At 33.5% G+C, this 17,833-nt stretch overlaps 1 protein-coding gene across 1 annotated transcript in view; it reads left to right on the top strand.

Annotated features, from left to right (window-relative positions):
* Positions 1 to 17,833, top strand: part of LOC129225830 (alpha-tocopherol transfer protein-like) — a 39,611-nt gene that overhangs the window by 18,310 nt on the left and 3,468 nt on the right. Inside the window, exons 2-5 of the mRNA XM_054860350.1 lie at positions 290 to 555; positions 5,211 to 5,456; positions 15,684 to 15,877; positions 17,574 to 17,684. Coding sequence (XP_054716325.1) covers positions 393 to 555; positions 5,211 to 5,456; positions 15,684 to 15,877; positions 17,574 to 17,684 — 714 coding nt within the window. The 5' untranslated portion in view covers positions 290 to 392. The remainder of the gene's footprint in view (positions 1 to 289; positions 556 to 5,210; positions 5,457 to 15,683; positions 15,878 to 17,573; positions 17,685 to 17,833) is intronic.

Genomic DNA, 17,833 nt, shown 5'->3' with positions numbered 1-17,833 from the left:
CCAAAGATTATTTTTAACTTTTTAGTTCATTTTGCTACTAAAGCGTGTTTTTTAGTTTTTTAAACTATTATTTTTTTACAAAAATATTTTAATTTAGAGAAATATATAATTGAAACAAATGGAAGCCTGGGATAATCGAGGCAAGGAAAAACGACTACCTTTGGCAAAATCGGCGCTTGTCCTGTTCTGGACGCCAATCTAGTTACTACCGGTGAAAATGCAGATTCCTGCTTGACACTGAGTTGTCCAGATGCGTATATAATCCTTACGCAATCGTGACTTTTTTCAGAGCAAAGATCAAGAAGTTGAAGGTCATTGCCGCTCTCCGCCTGAAGACACCGCCGGATCGAGTCAGCTAGTCATCCCCAGCGCTCTCGCCCAGTCCAGCAGCGATGTTCATCCGGTCTCCCGATACGGCGCAGATAGGGAAGGAGATCCTCCCCTTTGTTGTCGGATATCTGCCGGACTACTTCCAAAAGAAGGCTGAGGTGGAACTAAAGGACAGCCCCGAGAGGAGGGTGCAAGGACTCAGGTTATTGAAAGAAATGATGAGGAGTGAGTAGTTTATCACTTTCGTTTTTTCTTTTCTGAAATGCTTCAAATGTCTAATGCAAAAAAAAAAAAAAATGCAATTTCACGCTGTTTGCATTTAAACATCCTACAAACACTATAAGTTCAGAAGTAAAACGTTGAAGTTAGTAGTGCTATCTATCAAGAAAAGGAAGAAAAAAAAAACAGGCCCTTTTTTTTAAGGTAATAACTGCTTAGTGTTGCTAAAATTAGGATTTTGATATCTATACAACATGGAAAAAAAAAACTCTATTTATATATTATTTGTATATTCAATATCTTATAAACTAAACTTTAATTTAAGAGATTTTTATGTCCCACACTGTTCCTCAAATGGTTGATTGTGATAAAATGTTTTTAATTATACCGCTAAATATGCGGAGGGCTTCTCCGCAATGTTTTAAACGCATTTGTTCAATGTAGTTAAATTTGGCGTACTATTGTGATATCAGATAGCACAAGTGCAAATGAACAAAAACAGTGTGCTTGTTTATTAAATTTCTAAGTTCATTCGCTCAGTGAAAGCAAAAAAATATTTTTGATAATAAGACACATTTTTTTAGGGGGGGGGGAGTAAAATCCCATAATATGGTATTTTATACAGTAGTTCAATATTTCTTCTTATAAAGTAAATCTTTCTCTATAAAAACAGGTTAATAGATGTGTGTGTGTGTTCCTTGCACTAATTCTGTTTACTTTTGATTTTTGTCAAACTTGGAACATAGTTCCTTTGATGCTCATGAATTCACACAGAGGGATTTTCGTCTCCTTGCGGGGGAAAAACCCATAGGGATATACCTTATACATATCTACTGTTTATTTACATTGGGTCTTTGCCTAATTTGGTACGGAGCTCCTTCGATGCTCAAGAACTTACATAGAGGTGATTCCGAGAAACGAAATGTTTACGCCTTTTAATAACAATGATAAAATCTCTGGAATTTAAAAAATCCAAATAATTTTAAATCTGAATTTTGAGTCATAAAATTACTTTTTTCTACACGTTAAAGCAGATTTGTACACTATTTTTTTTCTTTCATTTAAGCCTGATTGTTGAACATGCGTCACTTGTCACAACTTTTATTTTGAAGATATACCGGGATACGCATCTGGTTGTTTATAAAAACAATAACTTTTTTTATTGCAATTACATCAAAATACTACTTTTCCCCCTTAGTATTTTCATTAAATAACTTCATTAATTAAATCAAAGAGATAAGCAGTTATCTTGAATGTTTTTAGATCAACCTAAATTAATTGAATACATAAATGTAACGGAAATATTTGAATATCTTAGTGCTAATATGTTTAACTTACGCTCCGCAGTTGCTGAGAAACGGGTTCAAACCAAAGTGCGTGTTTATACGTTGCGCTGAAAAATATGACATTGATCATGAGATCAATAGTATGTCATCTCAGCGGCATCAAGATACTACTCTATTTTTTCCTTTAAGTATTTTAAGATTAATGAAATTTATGAAACAACGGCATTTTTGAAAAATACTTTACTTGCTAATAAGACATTTTTCAAACACATAACGAATAAACTCTAACTGCATTACATCAATTTTAATTTCTTAGTTAGAAAATCCTTTGTTTTTCACAAATTGTTATTAATGATCTAAAACTTACATAGATAATATTATTTACTAGTGGTAAAAATTAAAAGGTCTTTTGGTTCGCTTGTATATTTACAAATAATGTACGATGAATTTTTTCGCCAGTTGGCTTGTGCCCATGTTACGGTTCCACGTTATGATAATTTCGTAATTTACTCGTACATGTTATGATAATTTTGTTCTTAAAATTGAAATAGAAAAAGAACCACGTCGAATTTTCGAAAAATCGCTTCGAGGTGCACACCCCCATGCTACAAACTAACTTTGTGCCAAATTTCATGAAAATCGGCCGAACGGTCTAGGCGCTATGTGCGTCACAGAGATCCAGACAGAGAGACTTTCAGCTTTATTATTAATAAAGATAAATATCGGTAGAGCACCCACTGCCCGTGAATTTATTTTATTTATAAATAGTACTTCATATTTTATTTGCAAGAAGTATCTCTACGTCTAACAGCTTTAAATAGCTTTATCAATTCTAGATTGTTTCAAGTTTTATCCAGTTTTCAATCGATTGAGCCGTAGAGAAATTCTTCCAAAACAAAACACAGGGTTTCATGTTTATGTATTTTATGCACTTGATTTGGAGAACTGACAGTGCATACTTGAAGTTACTTATCAGTTTCGAAAAATAAAGATATTATAGTTTGACAGATTACAGCATCGATAAGTAAAAAGAAAAAATTTGCAAATGTGTTACTCAATAGCGATAACATATAACTAAGTATCGCGTCGGAAAAATGTTATTTTAGATAAGTAGCAGATATATGTTTAAAAAATAACCATTATGGAGAAGAAACTAAGTAAAATTTCAAGGTAATTTCAATTTGGTATTTGAAATGTCCTTCAACACTGAAAATTCTACATATTTAAGGCACACCTTGCATATGTAATTGAAGACAGAAATTTCCAAGTCTGAACTTGACACATTTTGAATAAAAATATTTGATATTCCATTGCTAATTCTTTTACTTTTTGTATTATTCGTAGAACATGTGTTGATAGGATTTTCTTTGACGTGTTCGTTTAACTTGACAAACTGTAGTATAATCATCTAGCATGTAACTGAGAAAAAGAAGAGACCATATAATTTGTTAAACTCAAATTGAAGGTTGAAATGGCTGCACACACACATTACCTATATGCTAGGAGGGATAAGCCTCCGCCACCACCTGCTCGTTTCGCTCGCCAAGTTTGTATTAAATGAAAATCGTATGCAGTTTATTTTTGTTAAATATTATTACAAAAAAGTTCTGTAATCGATACTAGTTTAAAAAAACATAAGGTATTGTTGACGTTAAGGTACACTAGAAAATAATTGCATTTTAAATTACTTTGATAGCAGTCTTTGTAAAAATCCAATTTTTCCGTCTGATGCTAACTTGAAGCTTGAATTAAGTTTACATCAATGCTCTTTAATTATTACATTTTATTATAGTTATTTATTTTTTCATCTGCGGTTTTTTTTTTTTTTTTTTTTTTTTTTTTTTGTACGATCAACCCTTTGAAGCACAGAACATTTTTCCTTCTTTTTTTGAACTGAGAGCAGATGGGTTCAGCTAAGATAAATTTATTTAATCTACCAGTTTGTTAGCTCTCTGGCAGGTTCAATGACATGACATCTGCCTCCAGCTCGGTTATTTCCTTTTCCTGCCTGATAAGTCCATAACAAGGACGAAACTGCAGTCTCTGGATGATGGGATAACCGGGCTGTCGGTATGCTGCATGTAGTTCTGCCTTAGCTCTGGTTTAGGGGCTGTAACTTAGTCTTTGAAGACGTTGTGATTGTTAGTTGAAAAAACAGTCAAATTCTATGTGAACGTAAAAGAAGTCACTGCGCCTCAACGTGTGGAGCTTATTTGCATGTTACCATAAGGTATGGCTATAAAACATAAAGTAGGCTAAAGTGTACTTTTCTTTTACTTTATGCAACGTCCGTTCTTTACTCATCCAAACCACCTTTTTTTTCGCTGTCACCATGCGACCCGGTCCGAAAAACCGGTTTTATAACTGTAATTTTTCAAAAAGAACCACATTTTGAATTTTGGGTTGATTTTTCGCCGATAGTGGGGACAAAAATCTTTAAAATGATGCCCTACTTATGAACTTATGAAGCTTGATGAAGTAATGAGGAAGTTATGGTGTACCCACAAAAAATTTAAGAATTAAAAATCTTCAGAAATAATGAATATGATTTCAAAATAATAACGATGATGATGATGCTGATGAGACAGTAATAATAATAATAATATTAATATTAATATTATTAATAATAATGAGTAAAGAACTACAATACAATTAAAACGAGCTGATGTGTGCATCACATGACTTCCTTTTACTCCAATTTAATGTCATTTTCTCATTATTGGCAGTTTTAATGTGATTCAATAGTTTATTCTCTAAATATCTCCAATAGTGGCCAAGTTGAAACCAGATTAAAAAAAAAAAAACACCCTCCAAATTTGTCGCCAAGTTGGCGATAAAACTTGGCGACCAAAAGACTGGCGATATATCGCCAAGTGTTCGCCAAATTATAACACCACTTGAGTTTACACCGAAATTAACAATGATTTCCCTCCAAAAAGTGGCAAAAAAACACTTTAGAAACACCCGAATGCAACCAAAAAGGGAGGTGCACAACTAGACTCCACTAGGAGTCTACGTACCAAATTTCAACTTTCTAGGACATTCCGTTCTTGAGTTATGCGACATACATACGCACAACCGCACATACATACAAACGTCACGAGAAAACCCCCTCCCCCCCCCCCCCCTTTTTTTTTCGGGAATCGTCAAAATGGTTATTTTGCGTGTCTGTACGTTCTTAGGCACTTATCCACGAGTGGTCGAGTCAAAGAAAAAAAAAAAAAACTCAACATTCATTCGAGGGTGAGTAAAATGGAAATTAAGGTCGATTTTTAAGTGAAAATACAATAGTTCGCGAATACAATACTTCCTTTTTTGTAAAAGGAAGTAAAAATTGGTGAAAACGTCAGCATAAACAGTTATTTCTTTTTACAGATGACAAGAATTTCGTCGGCTTAGAGTTCGATGACGAGTTCCTTCTCCAGTACCTCCTATGTCGAAAGTTCAACGTCGCTCGAGCTTTCTCCCAAATCAAAGCTTTTGTTGCGCTTCGGAGGAAACAGAAAAACGCATTTACTGACTTCAGATTCGAGAAGACGGTGAGGACCATCAACGACCAAATTGTCACCGTCCTACCTTGGAGGTGCCAAGACGGTTGCGCCATAATTCTCGTACAATTAGGTGAGTCAGTTTTCCTTTGTTACCATTATCAGACACTCTACTTTTCCGCGGAAACGCGGATTTCCGCTTTCTTTTTTTTTTTTTACCTTCAATTTCATCATTCCTGACATTAATGCAGATTTGCATTAACATTTTCATAGGGGTTGGGGAGGCATTTTTTTACTGAGTAATTTTCAATATGAATTTTTAATTTTTTTTTTTTTAATATGTATCAGAAATATCGGTTGGTGTTCATTGGGTTTGTGGACAATTTCTGCAAATGTGGGTGCACATGTTAAAGGAAACTTAAAAATAATTTTAACACTGCTTTTTCATTAAAAAAAAATATTCAGTATTCAATTGAAGAGAAAAAAAAAATATTTTAAACAAAAGTTTGTGTTTATGATATTAAGTCCATTACCATTTGAAGTTTCTCAAATCTTTGAAAAAATAAAAGTGGGGAAAAAAATGCAATTGAATTTGAAAAAAATCAATGTAAAAAATATATAAAAACAATATTATTTGAGCTCCCTGTTTGAAAGTATATTAATTACTCTCAAATGTTTATTTTTCACGTTTTATTTGTTACGCGTAAAGTTCAGCTTTTTTCTTCATCAAGCTGTTGCATGTCTGCATTATCTCTCGCATTTTCTGTACCATTTTAATCTGATTCTTTGCTAATCATGTGCAAGTATGAATTATCACATTTAAAACATTTCCGTGTCAAAGTTTGATTACTCGACTCTCGAAAGACATGTATGCATGACAAAGGCATGATTATCATACGGGAATTCGAGGAAATGAATCTGGTCTTCAAAACTTATGGCTCACCGTAACAAAGAAAATATTCTTTTCCTATTATTAGAGTATTTTTGAGCGGTTTATAGAGAAAACGTGTTTTTATAAAATATCATTACTTTTTTTAGTGACATTTTTTTAAAAAATGCAACTACTATAGCGGGACTGGAAAGTAATGTCATTTTGTTTTTCAAACAAATGAAAATTTTAAAAGTTTTTATTTTTAATCAACGATGTATTTACCACCGTTCTCAACAGCCATTTGCCGTGTGGTGCACAGATTTTCAATCCCGGATAGATGGAGTGTAATATGTAATAGGTTTTCGATTAAAATATCTGGAGGTGGCATTTTAAAATATCAGACCAGTTTTTAAATCTTTTTTTTTGGGGGGGGGGAGGCGTCCCATATAAATCAGAATAAAGGGAAACCAGATGGTGCAATGTCAGGTGAGTATGGTGGGTAATGCAGTTCACCACTGAAAACCACCAGGTACAGTTATTTTTCGGAGCAAGCTCGTCTTATCATCATAAGTTTCACACACACAGAAACAGAATATTTCTGACCTTTTTGTCTTTGTTGACTTTATTTGCCGGAATTTTTGAGAAAGTTCAAAATGAACGATCTCTATCTATTCAAATTTGTTGCAATTCGACGTATAGTAAGATGAGACATTTTCCTTTTCTCAATTCCTTTATGTTTTGTACCTAGCGGGATAACTAAAAATGGAATGTGACTTGCCCATTCGCTTACTGAGCATTTATATCTTTATGTAGCGCAGTTTGCAGAAGAGAAAAAAATATAAATTTTGCTTCTCAGAATACACAAATCCAATTGTCCTTATAATTTTGTCCATATCAAGGGATGTCTAAACACAAACTTCCTTCTAGAAATTAGAAATTCCTTTGTGTTTCCAATAAAAGTAATTTAAAAAAAAGTTTCATTTAGTTACTAGTCATAAGTTTTGCATAACTTTCCGACCAAATGCAACGTAGATATGGTGTTTTTTTCTTTTGCCCTTATAATTTTGAACACCACTGTAGAACGCATTCTAGTGCCCTCTAAAGTGGGCAACTTATTTTTCGCTGACCCAATATAATAGGGAAGTTTTCGATTTTTCAATTTTATTTTTATATGATAGAGTAACATGTATGAACATCATAGGTGAAAAAATTTTTGCGATACGATAAGTAGTTTTTTTTAAACTAATTTTTAAAGTTCAAGCGCCTGTGACGTCAGATGGCATAGGAAGTGACGTCATGCGCCTTCCGGTAGGGCAGAAGCCGAAGGTCACGCATTCGACTTCGAAGACGAAACGTAAAAGGCTATCTCCTCGCACTTAACTCCTCGCGTTTCTGGAACATTAAACCTCTCATCCTCTCGGAAATATTCGAATATCATCATTGTTTTTACATGAGGAAGATTATTTAGATTGTGCTTTAACGAATCCGGTCTCCATAGTTTGTTCAAAAGGATTATTGAATTTCTAAAAAATAAAAATATCAGCGCGCTCAAAATGTTCCTAGCGAAAACAAGGGATCTTCGGCGGAAGGTTGCCCATTCGCGCCTTGTGACGTAGGCTAGTGACGTTTCAGAAGCGCGCACTATTGCGCGTGGATTTTTAAAAATTCATTAAAAATCAACCACGGTGTTTTAAAATTCGGCGATGGTGAATTTTTTAGTTTTGAGGGTCAATTAACAATATCCAATAGCCAAAATATGAACATTTAATAGGTTGCAACTTCCCTATTATACCTTGAAGTTGTTATAAATAAATAAGTTAGAAAGACTTTTGTGATTACCCAAGATTGTGAAGCCGGAGGAAGAATGAGCGACTCTGACTTCTTTAATTTCAAAACGCCTGACTCCTTTACTTCAAAGTTAATTTGACTCTCATCCTAAGACTCCAACTCCTACTCTCCAGCCATGGCAGAGCTGTATACATGAGCGTAAAATGTCCGACTTCGACTCCGCTGACCTGGATACTGTCCCCTGGGGTATTTATCTCATGTAGAGATCATCCAGGATGTATTCGCATGTGCAGGGTGCTTCAGCAAGGAACACCCTTACTACGAAATTACCCCTACTTAGAAATGCAGTAACAAGAAAAGAGTGAGCGATAGTAAAGTGAAACAAGTGGTAGTTTGGACGGACGATTGTGGAATGTTTTATTCACTGACTTTCAAAACTAGTTCTAGGATTGAATATTAGAGGTCGTTGTAGTCACAATTAGCATTTAAATAGTGTATCAAAATGTGCTTATTAAACAGAGGTCAAATCTCATTGCAATGGGTGCCATATGACCATCTTTTACAACAATGACTAAACGCAGCCGAAGGCAGAAGTTCCAAGTCACTCGTCTCTACCGAGATGAAGTTTTATGCTTCAAACGCTGTCACAAATGCCTTCAAAATTACCCTTCGATAGCATTATGTAACTGCTGTGAAAAGTGGTCATATCGAATCCATTGAAGTAAGTTTTGACTTCTACTTAATCATCATTTTTATACATTTCATAAAACGGAGCTTGGACTACAGAACACTTTAATATTCCATCTTTGAACTATTTTTGAAAAGCTGGTGGATAAAAGACTCCCAACCTGTCTGTCCAACATACAACTTGTTTCACGTTCCTCTCTTTCACTGTTTTGCTTTTATGCCATTTCTTAGTAGAAGAGTACAGTAAAACCTGTGAAATTAACCACCCTTGTAAGTTCACCATCTGTCTAAGTTAACCGCTTCTTTCAGGTACGGAATTAGCTTTTATCATATAAATCAACCTCTGTAAGTTGACCACCTGCTTAAGTTGACAACTAAAGTAGTACACCGCAAGTGGTCAACTTACACAGGTTTCACTGTACTTTCTGAAACACTCTGCGTTGAGCCTTGTGTAGCGCATACAGTGCATTGAGGAGACTCGCTGCAATGAGACATTTTGTATCGCTAATTTTATCATGTTATGTTGATGGCATAAACATTTTAGATAACTACCAGCAATTAACATTGTGAATTTTTATTTCAGAACAATTTTTCTGCTGATGGTACTAGCAATGTATTAAATCAAAAATTATAAGGAAAGAAGAAGCTGGCATTATATCAGTTGTTGTTGTTGTCTGGTCCTTAGACTGACAATTTGGAGTGTGCCGCTTCACTTTTCCAACTGTACTGCTTGGTGTGAAGTCCAACTTCCAAAGTACACACATATCCCGTATATAGAGTACATGCCCCGTATATAGTAAGGACCCGTACAGGCATCGCAGCGTTCCTATATTCCTATATTTTCCTATATTTCTGAAAAAGTTCCTATAATTCCTATAATTCCTATATTTTCCTATATTTTCAGTTTCTGATTCCTTTTTTTTTTTTTTACTTTTCCCCTCGACTTTTGGCTACCGCCTTTTCCGCGATCCACGTGCAGCCGCCATTTTATCTTTCCTACTGTGCAGGGCTCCCAAATGGTTCGCTTTTCCCGCCAAAGTCCGTGTTTTATGGTAAAGTCCGCTTCAGAGTTTTAACATTATGGTCTGATTAGTTCGCTTTTATATTGTTTTTACTTAAATATCAGATTTTAAAAGTTTTTCATTTCGTTAAAAGTTACTGTTCTCCCAAGCACGCCGCCGCAGCGCGTGTTAAACAAAGTTCGTACGCCCATGAAAAACCTTGAAAAGTTCTTGGGGGGGGGGGGGGAGGGGGAGGTCACACACACACACATTTTCTAGTGTTTGAAAACCTTGAAAAAGTATAAAAAGTTTCTTTATTGCTTGAATTTATTTATTGTTTGGATTGTGCTTGTAATTCTTTTAAAAAACTTCATTAGTGCAATTTTCTGAACATATATATTCGATATGATTTATCGCGAAAAATTGCTTTCGTGTTTGAGGTTTCAATCCTTTTGCATCTTGTTAATATTTTGATTCTTTTTACAATCCAAAGTGATTTTGACATGTGCTTACCTTAGCTTAGCTTATTTTTCGTTTAATTTCAATAATTAATGAAGGAATTATTTTGGAAACCATGGCAACATTGAACTTACTCGGCTCGGACGCGGAAAAATTCTTCTCGCTTTTGAAATTTCAATCCTTTTGCATCTTGTAAATATGTTGATGTTTTCCACAATTAGAAGTTATTTTAGTATATGCTACTTTAGTTTAGCTTATTTTTCGTTTGATTTTAATAATTAACGAAGGAAATATTTTGGAAACCATAACAATAACATTGAGCTTATTCGGACTTCGCAGAAAATTGCATCTCGCGTTTGAAATTTCAATCCTTTTGCATCTTGTGAACATTTTGATGTTTTTGGCAATTTGAAGTTATTTTGACGTATGTTTCTATAGATTGGCTTATTTTTCGTTTTATTTCAATAGTTAACCAAGGAAATATTTTGGAAACCATAACAATAACATTGAGCTTATTCGGACTTCGCGGAAAATTGCATCTCGCGTTTGAAATTTCAATCCTTTTGCATCTTGTGAACATTTTGATGTTTTGACAATTGGAAGTTATTTTGACATATGTTTTTATAGATTAGCTTATTTTTCGTTTAATTTCAATAATTAATGAAGGAATTATTTTGGAAGCCATGGCAACATTGAACTTACTCGGATTTCGCGGAAAAATGCTTCTTGCGTTGGAAATTTCAATCCTTTTGCATCTTGTAAATATTTTGATGTTTTCCACAATTGGAAGTTATTTTGACATATGCTACCTTAGTTTAGCTTATTTTTCGTTTAATTTCAATAATTAACGAAGGAAATATTTTGAAAACCATAACAACATTGAGCTTATTCGGAATTCGCGGAAAATAGTTTCAATCCTTTTGCACCTTGTAAACATTTTGATGTTTTTGACAATTGGAAGTTATTTTGACATATGCTACTATAGATTAGCTTATTTTTCGTTTAATTTCAATAATTAACGAAGGAATTATTTTGGAAGTCATGGCAACATTGAACTTAATCGGATTTCGCGGAAAAATGCTTCTCGCGTTGGAAATTTCAATCCTTTTGCATCTTGTAAATATTTTGATGTTTTCCACAATTGGAAGTTATTTTGACATATGCTACCTTAGTTTAGCTTATTTTTCGTTTAATTACAATAATTAACGAAGGAAATATTTTGAAAACAATAACAACATTGAGCTTATTCGGACTTCGCGGAAAATAATTTCAATCCTTTTGCATCTTGTAAACATTTAGATGTTTTTGACAATTGGAAGTTATTTTGACATATACTACTTTAGATTAGCTTATTTTTTATTTAATTTCAATAATTAACGTAGGAATTATTTTGGAAACCATGGTAACATTGAACTTACTCGGACTTCGCGGAAAATTGCTTTTAATGTTTGAAATTTCAATCTTTTTGAATCATGTAAATATTAAAATATTTTGCCCAATCGAATGTTATTTTCCCATATTCCAACTTAGATTAGCATGTTTTAGGTTTAATTTAGTAGAAAATAAATAAATTTATTTTATGGGAAGCATGCCAACATTGAACTTGGTTCGTGAAAATTTGCTTCTCTGATCTTTCAATCGTTTTGCATCTTATAAATATTTTTATATTTATGGCAATTAGAAGTTATTTTGACATGCTACGTCAGATTAACTCGATTAAATTTTTACTTAAATAACTAAAAAATTAATATTTTTTGTGTTGTTTAATTCAAGCCTTTTTAGTTTTCCAAACATAATTTTGATTATCATTAGCTTATTTTCGGTTATTACTGTTTTTTTGTGTGGGAGGGGGAGGGGTATTAAATTTAAACAATTGAGCACATAACATTTTAAAGTAGCGTCTGTATATGAAACAAAGTTGAATTATGTAATTATATGAAGTTGAATTTGTACATCATTTCATTGTCATGATGCCTGCTGCTGTTGTTGTCGTGTGCCAAGTAGGCTGGCAATTTGAGGTGCACTGCTTCACTTTTCCAACTGTAGAGTAATTTGGTGTGAAGTCCGACTTCTACAGTACACACATGCCATAAGGACCCGTTTATAGGGGACAAGGACAGGAGAGAGAAAGTACGTCCATGCCCGAGCCGGGATTCGAACCCGGACCTTCCTATCGCACTCAGACTTCTCTGACCACTAGACAAGGCAGGCGGCATGATGTCTGCTAAAGGGGGGAATTTGTCCCCCCCCCCATAAAAGTTCAAAGCACTCATGGCCCTGCAATCACGGATTATTTTTTTTAATGTAAGCTTTATGATTCTTGAAAATATACTTTGAATATGAAAATTGCAAAACTATGCCTCATGTGATCTGCTTCTCTTTGTGAATGAGAATTTCAGACATTTTTAGGGAAACTTTCAATACAGTAGATCTGTTTGGTGTGTGATGGATTCATATCGATGGAGAAGGGATATAAATGCTATTAAAGAAGCATTACAATACAGAAAAACACAAAAATAATTTTAAACTATAGAAAGATGAAGCACAGCTTCATCTATCCTTCAGTGAGACTACCAGCATCCCTGGTTCAATTCAAAATGTATCATTACGCCCATTTAGTTCTATGGAGGCTGCCTTAAGTGCCGCGCTAAGTGCCTCCCCCCCCTCCCATCCAAATGTTTGTGTAAATAATATTATTCAATGGATAAAAAGATCAGTTGTGCAGAAGGTGATAAAGGAATTGTATCATTAAAAATCAGTATTATGGTTAATTAACAAATTATTTTCAGGGATTTAGCAGCAGGCAGCTAATTTGCCTTTTGATGCTTCCTTGTGTTTAAATGAATGGTCCTCTCAAGATCCTCTTTTTAATCCTAACTGGTCCTCTTTAGTCCTCTTTTTGATTGAAATTGGTCCTCTTTTACCCTTTTCTAAAACTAAAATGTGTTGGGAGCCCTGCATTAGTTTCTAGAAAAGTGAAATTTTATCTGCACAATTGCATTCGATCCTCATTGATTTGGAGGCTTTGGTATGAACTTAAAGAAACGGTTTTGATTACTAAAATGCAGTTTCCTAACGACTTCTCATTTATTTATTTTGAAGTAATTTAAAAACCTATTTTAACTTAAATTTTCCAAAATGCATGTTTTTGTAAACAAGTGCAAGGTTCTATTTATTATTTTTTTTTATGAAAGTAGTAAAAACTAACCCCCCCCCTCACTGTTGTACTTTAAAACTTTGGGACAGTGGTGGCCACCAAGTTTTTTAGGTCTGGATTATTTTGCTTTAATGACCAAATATTTCTAAATCAAATATATATTTTACTGGGTGTCCTTCAAAGTCATGGGAAATCGTGGATTTCAACTATGATCAAATTTGGTACTGAAAAGTCAGGATTTTCAGGGGGGAAAAATGGTCAAAAAGTATCATATCAGATATTTTTCTGAAAAAAAAAACACAGTATACATTTAAATTTTTAATTTGCATACATTTAAATTTTTACCTGAACACTTTTTTCTAGAAAAGAAAAGGAAATTCACAATAATTTCTTTTTCACAAAAATAATGAAAATTCACAAAAAAATATTTTGCTGTTTCGCATAACGGGGACTTAAAAAATGAAACCTGGATTGACCCCTGATATTACTGTGACATGTGACTTTGATTTCAGCATAGCACATGTTTCAACAACTTATAAAACTTTAAGTTTGGCTTTTACTGCATTGTCAAGTGATAACATAAATTAGAACAGAACTTCACGAATTTCATTCTACTGCACAGCTTGCCCATCGCAGTATCGGATCATGCAAAATCTTTCATTAAAAATTAGATTAGTGACACAGCTATTTTAAGAAAGATTTGTGTTCATCTACAAAAAGTTTCGTCTATTTTTTTTTATTTTTAAAGAAGTATGCCTTAATATGTTTAGTACAAATTACAGTTTTACGCTCTTTTACTGTTTGTAAAATTGATTTTGTGTGTATTTTTACACTTATTTATGCGTATGTATTGCACTTATGTCAGGTAGTGTAATTACATGTTTTTAATCGAATAGTAGTATTGCATTTTAAAAAAAAATGTCATACTGGCGAGCTTTGTTATCGAAATTCCTGTATTTCCTTTTTTTTTTCAAAATATTCCTATATTATTTCGAAAAATTCCTATATTGTTTGCAGAAAATTCCTATATTTTCCATCGAATTCCTATATTTTTTTCAGAAAATTCCTATATTTTCCTATATTTTTGTTGGCAAATGTCACTTCTATCCCTGCGTATACTATAAAGTAGGTAACCATTCACAGCAGAACAACACATTCACGCAAAGAAAGGACGTAGACAGAAGAGAGAAAGTACAGTCGAACCTTCATACATCGAAGTAGCAAACTACCGGGAAAAAATTCGATATATAGGAATTTCGATATTTTATCATAAAAGTATCCTAAAACATTACAATAAAAGCTAATTTTCGTGTATGAAACCCAATTTATAATTTATACGAACATCAGATTAAATGAAAGTTAATGATTAAAAAGTTAACAGAAATTACATTTTTACGCCAACATACATCTTCATATGCTTCGGCAATTCAACTTGATCGCAACATTACGGGATTTTCGTATTAACAATGTGATCGAGAGAAAAGTACAAAATCAATCAACTTAACTTGAATGGTTTTGACTGAAACTAAGAAGAATAGGAATGATAATCAACAGAAAAAAGAACTCGGGACCTCCTTATCGCAGTTAAACTCTTCTGACCACTAAATAGGGCGTGCATTATACAGTAACCGCCGCTTATTAAAATCACATTCGTTCTCAGGACATTTGATTGTATAAGGCGACTGATTTTATAAATTGGCATACCTACATTTAAAAAAATGAAAGGTTTTGAAGTTTAAATACTTTAAAAAACGAAATGAATTGCGTCATTTATTTTTGTTTTAAGTATTTCAAAATACAGTTGCTATTTTAACTAAACATGAAGGTTTTTTTTTAAAACACAAGGGTCTTAAAATATTGGCGTATTTGCAATTTGGTTAACAGAATTCGAGAGTAAAGATTCAATATCGTTTGAGAGTTTACTAACTGTTTTGTAACGTACAACATTATATTTTCTTCCTTGATCTAAAGAGCATCGTATATCATCAAGCACTTTTCCGACATCCATTCTGAAGGGACAAATTTGGCACATAGATTTCCTCATCTTCTAAAACCATTTCCTTCACTTCTTGGTGCTTCTTTATCAATTTTTTACGTATGATGACCAAAATTTTGATTTTATAAAACGGCAATAGTGATTTTATTAAAGGATGGTTTTATCATGTTTTGATATTGCAATGATTCTGTTCTTCCAGATTCGATTTTAAAAAGCGTTTGATTTTAAAATCCAATGATTTTATTAGCGGTGGGTACTGTTATCAGTGATTTCTATGGAAAGCAGTGCCGAATTTCCCTCTTTTTGAAAGTAGCATTTGTGTGAATCATCTTGCTATAACGAATAAATTTCTCATCGATTTTTTTAAATTCCTTTTCTAATTTTGGTAACTCAATCTGTAGATAACTGGAATCCAGAAACCTTCCCTGTTGAAGAAGTGAAACGTATGGTAGTCATTCTCATTCTGCAATCCCTCCGAGATCCAATGACACAAGTGAATGGGTTCAAGGTGATCTTCGATGTCAAAAGTAATCCTATCAGGCACCTTCGGTACTGCACGCCACAAAACATCTACCTCATCTATCATGGACCAGAAGTAATTATGCTTTCCTATTACCGTATTACCCCGCATTATCCGGCATGCCGCAAAATTCGGGTGTCACCAGATTTTCCATTACACTTGGCTGGTCCTTTCCGGCATGCCGGAAAAATCGAGGTTAGGAAAAAATAATATTATAAAAATATATGTTCAGCTAAAAAATGAATATAAGTTCTATACATATCTTAGTAGTAATTATAAACCTTTTAATTTTGTAAAAATATTTGTTAACAATGTCATTTGTTATTTTAACAAGAAAAATATTGTTTAATAACGAATTATTTTATCAAAATTAAATTAAAAATAAGTAAACAAACACATAATCAGTAAGTTACCGCACCGAAACCAGTGCTAAAAAATTTACCATTGCTCTGTTCAATAAATAAAAATTAAACTTACCTCTCTAAAAGGAACCTAAAATAATTTATTTAAAAAAATTATGAACAAATCGCAGTAACGATGATTGCTTCTGAATTGATTTATTTTATTGGCATGTAATTAAATCCATTAATAGAGACCTACCATAAATAACAAGCACATATTATAAGCAATACACAATTCCTTTTGAAAGAAGGTTACTTTCGTCATTTTTTTCCCCTTACAGTGGTTTGCTTTCTCAATTGATACTGATTGGGGAAATTTACTTTACTTTTGTTTTGTTGCAAAATAAACCTCGAATTATTCGGCATGCCGAAAAACTCGCTTTTTTCCGGCATGCCGGATAATGCGGGGTAATACAGTATTACTGCCAATTATTTTTTCTAGCCGAGTTAAGCGCTGAGTTAGTTGTACTGAGAGCGTAATAAAAAAAGAAGCAAAGATGTAATAATTATGTATGTATTTAGCAGAAAATAACTGCCCTAAGCCATGGCTAAGGCAGAACTACATGCAATAAACCAGGCTGCCTGGTTATCACATCCTGAGACTGCAGTTTCGTTCTTGTTAGAACTCCCCAGTCAAGAATATTGGATAACAAAGCTGGAGGTAGAGGTCATCTCATTAAAGCTGAAAGTGCTGGCTCGGTTATTCACTATTCCTGACTGAGAAGTTCCAATAAAAACGAAACTGCAGTCTTTGGATGTGATAACTAGGCTGTCTGATATTTTGCATGTAGTTCTGCCTTAGCCCGGGCGGTAACTTATTGCTAAAAATATCGAAGCTTTGCCTTCAATTCAGGTGTCGAACCGCATCATGATGCGGACACTCACTGGTTAGAGAAATTCACTTTACCTACCAGTTTGTTGCCACTCTCAGCTTCAGTGAGATGGCATCTGCCTCCGACTCGGTTATTCACTATTCCTGACTGATGAGTCTAAACAAGGATGAAACTGCAGCCTCAGGATGTGGTAACCAGCTTGTATGGCATATTGCATGTAATTACGGGTATATAGTCAGCTTCTTAAGAAGCTTTTTCTTACTCCTTACTTATTTATCATGTTCTCTCTGCATAACAGCACTTGAAATTTCTTCAGACTGAAACGTGAATTTGTTTTCTTGTTAAAAAAAAAAAAAAAAGCTCCGATAACGCTTTAAAAGTAATGTAGTCGTTTTTTAGGAAACTAACATATTTAAACAACTCTTCATAAAGAAGAACGGAAAAAACAATAACCATCGATAAGTTTCTTTACTTTCAAGGTATTTCTTTGATTATACAATTTTTTGAACAAACTTACATGATATGTTAATTTCACAGGAATGCTCTCCAGGAAGATTTAAAGAAATTCACATAGTTAATCAATCCTTGACATTCAAAGCAGCATGGTTACTCGCAAAACATTTCCTATCTGAAAAGATTAAAAAAAGAGTAAGTAAATTCTGCACTTAAGTAATATATAGTAACCTCCATTTTTCGTTACTTTTTTCAACAATACATACTTTTTAAAATGTTTAAAAAGTGCTGTCTTTACCTGCCTTTTAAAATTCTTAAATTTAATTAAAATTTAATGTCCTTGG

Source organism: Uloborus diversus, chromosome 1 (genome assembly GCF_026930045.1).
Source record: "Uloborus diversus isolate 005 chromosome 1, Udiv.v.3.1, whole genome shotgun sequence".
NCBI lineage: Eukaryota > Metazoa > Arthropoda > Arachnida > Araneae > Uloboridae > Uloborus > Uloborus diversus.
This window is presented reverse-complemented; position numbering and strand designations above follow the sequence as displayed.